The sequence below is a fragment of the Amaranthus tricolor genome, chromosome 1 (assembly GCF_026212465.1).
Source record: "Amaranthus tricolor cultivar Red isolate AtriRed21 chromosome 1, ASM2621246v1, whole genome shotgun sequence".
NCBI lineage: Eukaryota > Viridiplantae > Streptophyta > Magnoliopsida > Caryophyllales > Amaranthaceae > Amaranthus > Amaranthus tricolor.
Genome location: NC_080047.1, coordinates 10716741 through 10728566, shown reverse-complemented (window position 1 = coordinate 10728566; position 11826 = coordinate 10716741). Strand labels below are relative to the sequence as shown.

At 34.9% G+C, this 11826-nt stretch overlaps 1 protein-coding gene across 3 annotated transcripts; it reads left to right on the top strand.

Annotated features, from left to right (window-relative positions):
• Positions 1–954: 954 nt before the first annotated feature.
• On the top strand, positions 955–11394 carry LOC130825529 (putative disease resistance protein RGA4). Of its 3 annotated transcripts, XM_057690805.1 has the most exons (4): positions 955–4658; positions 4745–4845; positions 7783–7880; positions 11257–11341. In XM_057690805.1, exons 1-2 carry the CDS (start codon positions 1225–1227, stop codon positions 4749–4751), a joined length of 3441 nt encoding a protein of 1146 aa, XP_057546788.1. In that variant the 5' UTR covers positions 955–1224; the 3' UTR covers positions 4752–4845; positions 7783–7880; positions 11257–11341. The 3 variants fall into 3 exon arrangements, with proteins under 3 accessions (XP_057546788.1, XP_057546805.1, XP_057546796.1); XM_057690822.1 differs by lacking the exon at positions 7783–7880 and having other exon boundaries at positions 11257–11394; XM_057690813.1 differs by lacking the exons at positions 7783–7880; positions 11257–11341 and adding an exon at positions 6251–7597.
• The last annotated feature ends 432 nt before the right edge of the window (positions 11395–11826 follow it).

Here is an 11826-nt window from a genome sequence, read left to right as displayed (position 1 = left end):
TCTTGATCAAATCTTTTGGACGAATCAAAATTTAACAGATCTTTGAGTTGATTAACTATTAATGAACATGAAATTTACATAATGCAAATACGTGACTAGTGACTTGTGAAGCATATTTGAGAGATTTTTTTAAAAAGATCATGGCCACCCATGACATATGAGATAATCTTGTTTTTGATGTCATGCATATTATAATCATCTCCTTCCTAGGCTGTCCAATTCATGGGCAAGGCTCACAAAATTTTTATAATTATTATTCTAACTAATATAATACACACCTATAATTCAGATCTAACTAATAAATAGTTCAAGAATCAAGATCGCTGATCATATCAATTTTAGGACAATTCGATTATGTTAAGAAATCAACTCAACCAAAGGCTTAAGCTAATGATTGAAGCCCACGATATGTTATATACTATAACAAATCCCCTCACACGAGGGCCCATTGGGCTAGAAGTGTGGATGCGGCACAGGCTCTCCTCATACCTAGCGCTAAATGTTTCACTTTAAATGAGGGGTGGTTGAGATTTGAACCTGTGACCTCTTGTCACGTTGGCTTTTGATACCATGTTAAGAAACCAACTCAACCAAAAGGTTAAGTTGATGGTTGAAGCCTCAAGATATGTTATATACTCTAACAGATTCAACCCAATCGATCAAACATTTGTTATCTTATTATCTCTACCGTATCGCATCGAATCGGCCGCATTGTAAGTGTTTTCAAAACATACAAACTAATATTTCCCGCGTTGTAAAGATGTAAAAAAAAAATAAAAAATCATATTTCGGGTTGTATTAAGGGATATCTTATGATTCAACCGATATTTAAGCGTTACAATAACCGCATTACTCCCATTACCCGTATCACCGTTTCGTACCGTGACCGTTACATTTTTATGCTATGCAACTCAAGATATATCATATCATATCATAAAATTAAAAAATCAAACTAGCTGGATAATTGGTATTGGGGATGAATTATAATTTGATGGGTCAACGAACTACCCATAATTGCATTTTATGTCATTAATAGGAGTGCATTTCGTGGAAGCATACGAATGTTTATTAAAATTGAGGGAATTAACAAGTAATTATTGTTGATGTTAGGCATCATATATAGTAGTTCAAGTTTAAGGTTTAGTCAGAAGTCACCACATTATCCTCCTGCTTATATAATTTTTGTGTTAATCAAGCTGATTTCAGGTGCTGTACTAAGATCCAATGGCCGAGCTTGGAATTTGTATTGCTGAAAAGCTCATTGAAGTCATTGGATCTGCTGTTATCAAAGAGATTTGTGACATTTGGGGTTACGAATCTCAACTCGAAAGCCTCAAAGAAACGGTCTCCACCATCCAGAGAGTGCTTCTTGATGCTGAGGCCAAGCGAGAGCTCTCGAAAGAGGAACAAGCCTATGTCAAGAAGCTCAAAGATGCTGTTTATGATGCTGACGATTTGTTCGATGAGTTCCTTACGCTTGCGGAGCTTAAGCAACTTCAACCCATGAACAAGCGAGGGAAGTTCTTTGGTAAGGTACGTTGTTTCTTCTCTTCTAACAACCAAGTTGGTGTAGCATATAAAATGTCTCGACAAGTTAAAGACATTAGGAAGAAGTTGGATGCTATTGCCGATGATCATAGGAAATTCGGGCTTAGTGTTGATTATAAACCTATAGTTAGGAGAAGGGAGGAAACATGTTCTTATGTGGATGTAAAGGAAATTATTGGGAGGGAAAATGAAAAGAAGGTCATTGTTGATATGTTACTTGATCCTAATGTTAATGATGTTATGTTTTATACTATAGTTGGTGTCGGGGGATTGGGAAAAACTGCTCTTGCTCAACTTGTGTATCACGATGAAAAGATTAAAAGTGAGTTTCCTTCGAGATTTTGGGTTTGTGTTGCGGATCAAGATGGAGAGGAGTTTGATGTAAAATCAATTGTTCGTCATATTTTAGAAAATGCTACTGGCAAAAAATATAGAGACGCCACCTTTGAAGTGATGCAAATGCAATTAGGAAAGAAATTGAGTGGAGAAAAATACTTGCTCGTTCTTGATGATGTATGGAACGAGAACCTTGATAAGTGGCTTGATTTACGAAAATTCTTGACCTTAGGTCAAGGAAGTAGAATTGTGGTAACCACACGTTCACTTAGAACAGCATCAATTGTCTCAAACGAGCACATCTTTCACTTAGGTGGTTTGGACCCTGAGAGTTCATGGCGTTTGTTTGAGTTGACGGCAATTAGCAAAGGGTGCGAAGTAGTAGACTATGATGAAATAGTTGAGATAGGGAGGAGGATTGTTAAAAAATGTTACAGTGTTCCTCTTGCCTTAAAGGTGGTAGGGAGTTTACTATTTGGGCAAGACATATGTAAATGGAGGTCATTGGAAGAGAATGGATTACCTGAAATTGGTAATGGTGATAATAAGATTATGTCCATATTAAAGCTTAGTTACCACAATCTAGGGTCATCTTTAAAAAATTGTTTCACCTATTGTGCCCTTTTTCCCAAAGATACTTTGATTAGAAAAGATATGTTGATTAGCCTTTGGATGGCACAAGGTTTTATCGTGCCATTTGATAAACGTCAAAGCTTAGAAGACGCTGCTAACGAGTATTTTTTGATTCTGTTGAGGAGGTGTTTTTTTCAAGATGTAAAAAAGAATGCATGCGGTGATATCACGTCTGTTAAAATCCATGACCTGATGCACGATGTTGCTCAAGAGGTAGGGAGGGGAGAAATATGTACGATGAGTTCTATTACTAAGAACTTTATAGATAAAATTCGTCATGTGAAATATGTTGGTGATATGTGTCTAGAAAACTCCTTTGTTAAGGGTAAGAGTCGTTCACTTTTTTGTGAGAAAACTATAGTTGACAAACAAATAGTCAATAGTTTCATGTGCTTGAGGGTATTGGATTTATCATCTTCGAAATTTGGTGATACTAATTTGCTTGATTCAATTGGAAAGCTACTACATTTAAGGTATCTAAACTTAGCATGCAATATTGAAATAGAGGTATTACCTGATTCAATTACTAACCTACATAACCTACAAACATTAATTTTATATAACTGTTGTAATTTGAGGGAGCTTCCCAAAGATTTTAGTAAACTAGTAAGCCTTAGGCACTTGGATTTAAACAATTGTTGTAGCTTGATTCGAATGCCTTTAGGGATAGATAAGCTGACTAATATGAGAGTATTACCGTTCTTTGTTGTGGGTAAGGTCGAGAGATCAGATTCTGTTGAGCAACACTGTGATGGGGAACTTCGAGATCTAAAACACCTCACGAATGTAGGAGGCGACATTCATATTCAGATAAATAAGAATTATGTTGAAGTGGAAGGGATGAACGATAGGGAAGACGGGTACTTGAAAAATATGAAGCATGTCATGGAAATTGAGATCGAGTTTGTGGGCGAATGTATTAATCCCGAATCTGTAATTGAAAAGTTGGAGCCACATCCGAAGCTTAGAAGATTTGTTTTGTCGTGCTACAAGGGTAAGACTATTTTTAGGTGGGGAAAAGTAGGACATGACTGGGCAGCGTCTTTCAAAAATCTCATCTCAATTGAGCTCAGATATTGTACAAACTTAGTACAGATGCCTGTATTAAGTAAACTGCCTCAATTGAAATCATTGCTACTCGAAAAGCTGAAAAATTTAGAGTATATGGAGTATGTAAGCAACAAGTTTATTAGCAACGACGAAAAGGTGGCAAAATTAACATTTTTTCCCTCCCTCGAATCTCTTGTCCTTGAAAATCTTGATTGTTTGAAAGGATGGTGGAGATTTGATGACGATGATGATGTTGATAATTATCGTCATATGTTCTTCAAGAAGATGAAATTTCCTTGTCTTGTTCACTTAAAAATTAGGTGTTGTGATAGTTTGAGGTCATTTCCTTCTTGTCCAAGACTAGAAGATTTAGAGTTGCGTGGAAATCATAAAGAGTTGCAAATAATAGAGAATATAAGGGGTATGGAGGATGACAACATTAATTTAAGAGTGGTTGATATAGATACCAGCCTTTGTGGCCTAAAATCAATATGCTCACGATATCTTACCACCCTTAGCATAAGACTCAAATTTGTCGAAAATTCTTTACAAGTTAAGGAGGTGTTCCGAATCTATTCCTCCTCGCTACGAAGCCTTACAATCTATGATTGTGTGGGTGTAAGGAGACTTTCTAGGATCGGATTAGAACACCTCACTAATTTAGAATCGCTGGAAATTTCCAACTTGTTTAATTACTCTGGAGACAAAATCGAAGATGATACCAATGACGATGACAACATCATGCCTTGGAAATCCCTTCATCGCAACCTTCGTTCCCTTAAGTTTTGCCACATACAGTCTATGACGAGTTTGCCAAGGGGGATGCAGTACTTGACTTCCCTCCAACGGCTTGAACTTAACTGTTGTTTTAATGTACAAGCCTTGCCGGAATGGATAAGCTGCTTATCATCGCTTAAATGCCTAACCTTAATGATCTGTTTTTCCCTCGAATCGTTTCCTGAATCAATGCCGAAGCTCACCTCCCTCCAGAAACTTGTGATAAATTGTTGTCCTCAGCTAGAACAAAAATGCAGAAAACCCAACGGGAAGGACTTTCCCAGAATTCAACATGTCCCCTACATTGATATATGGTGAGTGTAATTATGGAAAGTTAAAACATAATTTCGTTTCAACTTGATTAACTAGTTCTAATCTCAATTATGAAACTTAATATCAGGGATTAATGGTGGCCATTGATTGATTATTTGTTATTCCTCGATCGCAATAACAAACATGTATTCGGGTTCGTATCATGCTCATTGGACTCGCTTCTTTCAGGTTCGTATGTGCTCACTTCCTTGTTTTTAGGTACTAAACAATAAACATGTCTCGTTTTGGTCATTTGATTTAAATTCCTATTAATACTGAATTGTAACATATAATTATATAACAAAACAAATGGTTGTCATAAATCAATTCGTTTATAAGCAGAGATGAGTTTTTAGCCCATCTGACACCTGATACTCATTGTGTCTCTGTTATATAAGTTATGGACTGCTACTTGTATAGTTTTTTTTTCAATCCAACATGGCCAAAGCACTAATATTCATTAAATTCAATCATCAATCAGTCAATCGAGTTTTGCACTCAGTCAAGCTAATTGATCTATGCTTACTAGCAGTGGCGGATCTTGAGCATTAAGTTGGATTGGCTGAAGTAATAATCTAAACAAAAACAATAAGAGGTCAAGATTATTATGAATCAGTTAGAATAAATACCACAGTTCCCTAAGTAAGGTCACATGTTCGATTTTCGTATAGTCCGCCTCTTCCCTCAAATACCCTTATAATCCGATAATAAAACAGCAAATCTTGTATGAAATCGTCTCATAATGAAAGGAGCCCATATTATATTATTATAAACTCATTTCTTTAATAGATCACTTCTAAGCAATCACTTTAAGATTATAAATGTGCACTCTAAGACTTATAAAAAATTTTCACTTTCAAACTATAAGTAATTACTCGAAGACAATCAGTGTACATTAAGTCAGTCCAATAGGAACTATAAATAGGGTCCGGAGAAGGAAGGAAAATGGCAACTCATACCCATAAAAAAAAATGCAGGCAAAAAAGTCTCTCAATTCAAGAAAGATCCTTAGAAAGTGAGATTGATGAAAAATGTCTATAGTAAGCTTGACAAAAGAAATCTCCTCAGCTTCGAATGTGGCTTCAACTTTTCCATTATAGCTACAAAGTTAATACATTCACCATTATATTCGATTTTAACTCCAGTTAAATGCTTCTAGCTTAAGTACCCTTCTTCCTATCCTTCATCCATCCTGCATCAACATAATTCTTATGTTTGCATATTTAGAGCATTATAGGTAGTGGTGTTCATTTGAGTCATCGGATCAATTTAAAATTGGATCTTGTGTATTTATATCCACATTGATTTTTACATAATTTAAATTTATTTTAAGTCGGATTCGGTTAAAAGGGTAGGTAAATATCGAATCGTCGAAGTTGTTTATTGTTTTCTCAAAGTAATGCTTAGGGAAGTTGAAGTTGGTTATGCTTTATTATCTATTAAAACATAATTATAAGGCATTCAAATTTTGAAAAAAAACTAGCTTTTATGAAAAAAAATTCTAAGTATTTACATACTCTTTGCAAATTTTATACTTTTTCCCCACCCACATGCGGCCTAAAGCCCCAAACTAAGGGTAAATGTCTTGCACCAGAATCAGAATCTTGCTGGTGGATACCTCAATCCTCAAGCCACATTTCGTGAAATTTTGAGCAATTGCTGCCGATACCAAGTAGGGATTCAAGATCTTGAAGCATTAATTTGAAAGCGATGCAAAGAAAGGAATGAACAACGAAAAAAATGCTTACTAGCTGTTACAAGTAAACGAAACCGGAAATGATTTGCTATCCACAGCAAGCAGCCAGAGATTTCATCCTGTCAAATTGACTTTAGCAACAATATTGAAGATGTTGTAAAATTTGAATACTAATTCTACTACTTTATCCTTACAAATTTGCTACAAATTAAAAATACGGGAGGAGTATTTTGAACAGAACATCACTGAACAAAGTTGGTTCATGAGATTGATGCTAGGCGCCAATAAACATGAACAAAAAAACAGCTTCTTACAGAATTATAATGTGAACATAAAAACGCAATCGTGAAATGATGAATCCTTCAAAACTAAATAGAACCATGGGTGATCTAGAAAGTCATATCGAGGTTTTTCGTGCCCAACACTTCATATAGGTGCTGTTTCTGTATTCAACACCAGCACCAGCACCAGCACGACATCGATAGCTAATAAAAGTACCAATAACTTGAATTTCATAATTGCACAATAACTACTTTAAAATACAATTGTATTTGATTCCAAATTTGATTCATAAACAGTAACAAATAATACAAATGAAGCAAGTTTACACATTTTGAGTGGGAGCCAACATCAAAAGACCAAAGATAAAGCACGTAAGAACGAATAATGTGGACCTGCCCATATTCGAGCATCAGCGGGGTCAAAAGGCTCTTTTAAGGTCTCCAAATGACCCCGCTTGATGTGCATTGGCCTCTGTTTTACAAGTATTTTGAAAAACCTTCTAGCAATCTACGTACAAGTATGTCCAAACAAACACAAGTAGTACACATTTGGTTATTGATCACTATTTCTTACAGAAAGAAGTGGAACTGATCAAGAAAACATTGCAGTCTTAGAGCCAGCAGAAAATAGCACATCTGATAACAGCCTAGTCAATGTAGTATATTTTGGAAGCTTGGCTTGTTGGCCGCAGAATCGTATGCTGCAATAACAGTCTTAATAAAGCCTTCTAGTAGTGCACTACAGTAGCAAAGTTTTCTATGCACCAAAACCTTGATGGAAGAAAAGCCTCAGTTGCATTGTCGTACTCTGTCTCATGCGGAGCTAATCTGTAGCTCTTGGTGTTTTGACAATTAATAAGATATAAACGGGTGGTGATTACCTGATTAGACAATGCGTGGTGGAACACTTGAATAATGAAAAATAAAAAACAAATCAGTAAGGGAATGAATATGGAAGCTAAGGTAAGCATACATTCTTCAAAAGTGAAGTATATTACCTCTTTGTTGAAAAACTTAATTATGAACCAAAGCTGAAGCCAAATCATAGCAGCAACAGATCGATTACAGATATATGCTTGTATGATGTATGTCCACCCCCGTCATATTACGAATAGTCATCCTTTTTCAATCTATGTAATCATTTTGCAGGTTATGATGGTTCCCTGACGATCTCAAATTTTCAAGTCTCGGATGGTTCGCATCTTACCTCCTCAAGATAGCGTTATCATCATCAACCAAAAACAATGGTATACCTAAACATCATACAATTTATGCTTGCTTGATAGCATACCAGTCAACTTAGGACACCACAATCCAAATACTCAATTTTTTACAACTCAACTAAAATTTTGTGACAGCTCTCTCAAACAAACAAACAAAATTACCAAGACGTTCTTTTATTTGTACCCCAACAAAGTTTACAAGACAACTTTATTTCCCAAATTAATTGTAATACTCCCTACTATTCACCTTAGGAGTCTCATTTGACTTTTCACGGATTTTAAGGAAAGTTAAAAGTCTAAGGGTAGGAAAGAGAGTGGTATTATGAGTTTTTAATGTAAGGGAGGAAAAGTAGTATGGGTAATGGAGGGTATAATTGAAAATATGATAAAGCTACTAAGGGCATAAAAGTCAAAAACTCATACCAAAAATAAAAATGGGACAATTAAGGTGACTTCTTGAGTAACATCATGTATCAAATAATGCATTTTAATGAACTTAAAATCATTATAGATCCTATACACTACATCTTAAACGAAAAATCTAATAACACAAAAATTTATTAAAAGAATCATTAACCACATCTTCTATACTTAATCCTCCATTTTGATACAACATATCCCTGCGATATCTAAAAAATAATTAACTACGCTATTTCTTGAGCAACGTCGTGCATCAAATGATGCATTTTAATTAACTCAACTTCAATTATATGTATCATATTATATATATTGTCTTGAAAGAAACATCTCCGCAACAAAGTTAATAAAAAAAGCTCATTAGCTCACAGTGTTTTCAATTAAATAACACAATATATCATTTTGCTATACAAAGACTAATTAACACTGCCAATCTACTTTAAGCTCTTTGGAAAACTCAAAATTATCATACATGAGTTTATAAGTTTTGAAGCAGCCATTTTTTCCCAAAACCCCTCATCCTAATAATATTGAAAACTCTCAATATCATCAAAGTTCTTAATTCACCACAACACTTGAATTTACTATTGCAATTTCCTTGTGTTAGGATTTTGTTGTGTTGATTGTATCTCATTGTGAATTTCATTTTATCACCCCAAGCACTTGTGGGAGAAATATCACAACAAGAAAATGCATGAACGCCTTCTTCTCATATCAAGTTTTCGAGCGACTTCTTTGATTGTAGCAACAATATTTTCATAGTGTCCATTTGGTGATCTACAAAGTAAGGAATTTTATTGCCATCCACACAAAGAAAAATACAAATCGATTTGTTTTGTTTTTATTTGAAGGAAAATTTGCAAAAAAACACCTTATAAAACCAGTTTTTGTAAAAAAACACCTTTAAATTTTTTTTTTTGTAAAAAACACATTTTAAGAGACTTTTTATTAAAAAAACACCTTAAATCATTTTCTGGTGACTTTTGTCAACTGTCAGACGTTGACTATGCCATTTGAGCTCAAAAGTCAACACCTGAAAGTTGATAAATGGCATAGTCAACGTCTGAAAGTTGACAAAAGTCACCGAAAACTGATTTAAGGTGTTTTTTTAATAAAAAGTCTCTTAAAAGGTGTTTGTTTACAAAAAAAATTTTAAAAGGTGTTTTTTTAAAAAAAAACTAATTTTATAAGGTGTTTTTTTGCAAATTATTCTTATTTGAATTATATTTAATACTAAGTGTTAACGGTTTCCCCCTCCCACATTTCAACATCGCTTTCCAAATTTCGAGGTCCAGCCCCAAGCCCCAAGCCCCAAGCCCCCATAGGGTTATTAATCACTAGTGCAGCTTCCACTTCCAACATAACTACGTCATCGTTGAGAACTTCATACCCCATATCAACTTGACCCTCAAAAATTGGTTTGGGTTCTTCCTCTACTTTCAATTCAAGTGCTAACTCAGGTTCCTCCTTTATTACTTTATTTTCTCCTCCACAAGCTTTCACATGAGGTTCATCTTCAACATGTTAGTGGTTGAGTTATCTCTTAAATTTGAGGTTCTTTAAAAATATCGGCTCTACTGGACTTCCCTCGTGTAAATTGATTGTCTTTTCTATCACTCAATAATTTATTAAATATAGTCCAATCAATTTCTAAATTACAATACTCCTTATTAAAAAATTATTAAATGAATTTTAATGGTGTACATTTTGACCATATAAAAGACATCTTAAAATCTTTACTAAATGGTTAGTGAAATTTAATGAAAAAAAATTGGGTTGAAGAATGTGATAAAAATTAGGAAAATTTTACATAATAGAATCGAATTTTCATGAAACGCCAATGATAGTACTTTTGTAAGATTTTTCTAAATTATAACAACTAATTTATGTCTTATCTAACATTTTTTGTTAAATGCTACAGCAATTAGAGATAAGGCATAAACTTGATGCTACCATGTGGAAAAGTCCTATAAAAATGCTACCATTGACATCTCATAAAAGTTCGATGCTAACATGTGGAATTTTTCTAAGAATTAAATGAAAAATATAAATGAGTGGTTTTAAATGTTAAGAATATAAACTTGTTGATGAAATTTAAAGAAAGAAAGGAGATCAAATGATTGCAAAATCAATATGATAACTTAAAAAAATTAAAAAGTGATATAAAATAAAAGGGACAGAAAAAAATAGAGTAATAACTAGTCTAAATTTTCTCTTTTTAGTCCTAGCCTCACTTTAAATTTATTAAATTTTATTTTTAATTATGATACACATAGTTAGTTATGCATGCAATTGTTATATCTAGGCATGGCCACGGGGCGGGTTACCCGGAACCGAACCGGTCCCGAACCGCTTGGAACCGGAACCGGAACCGGAACCGTTTGCGACAGGTTCCGAACCGCCCCGAACCGCGAAACCGTGAAACCGCCGGAAAAAAGTCGCCGGAACCGTGAAACCGCCGGAAAAAACCGTCGTGAATCGGGCCAAAAAACCCGCGGGTTGGAACCGGAACCGGTCCGGGAGAACCGGTCCAACGGTTCCATGGAACCGGTTCTGGAACCGGAACCGGGACCGGTCCGGTTGAACCGGCTCAACGGTTCCATGGAACCGGAACCGGAACCGGAACCGGGACCGGTCCGGTTGAACCGGCCCACCGGTTCCATGGAACCGTTGAGCCAAACTAGCCGTTAGAGAGCCGTTAGAGAGCCGTTGGAATCCATCCTATAAATACTCATCACTTTCAATCATTTTCATTCACAACTCATCTCTTCTCCTACTCTCTCTACTTAATTCTTTAATTACGCAATTATTCTCTTAATTACATAATTAGTCTTCTAATTATTTCTTAATTTAGTTAGTTACATAATTAATCATTTATTTATTTCTTAATTCTATATTTCTATTTTTACTTCTATACTATCAATCATGTCTTTATTTTTGAAAAAAGCCACAAAAAAAGTTACTAAAGTGGCAAAATCATTAGGAGGTTCCAGTTCCTCCAAAAGAAAGGCCACTTCTACTCCGTCGGTATCAACAACACCCTCCATTAGTAATTATAATTATGAACCTAATTATCCGGAAGGGTACGACCCGGAGTTACATCAATATGCAGAAGAAGTGGAAAAAGATATACAAATTGAAGAAGAAGAAGAACAAGAAGAAGAACCAACGACCCCAATTGGGGTACATATATCTCGACAGTCATCAACAAGATCAGATGAAGAACAAGGAGAACAACAACAACAAAGACAAGCTCGTGGTAAACGAGTCAATTTCCAAACTATCGGTTAGTTTTATAATTTTATTCTTCAAATTAATTAAACTTTAAATTATTTATTTATTTAATTATAGTTTTATAATTTTAAATTATTTATTTAGATGAAGATGAACCAGTAAGACAACCTTTTCCGGCAATGCCACCTTCTAGTGGTAGAGCTGTTTCACATGTGTGGTCGTATTTCACAAAAGAACCAACCGAGAATCCAGATATGTTCCTATGCACTTGTCAAATTTGTGAAAGTCAAGGAGTAAAGCCCTTAGTTTCATACAATTT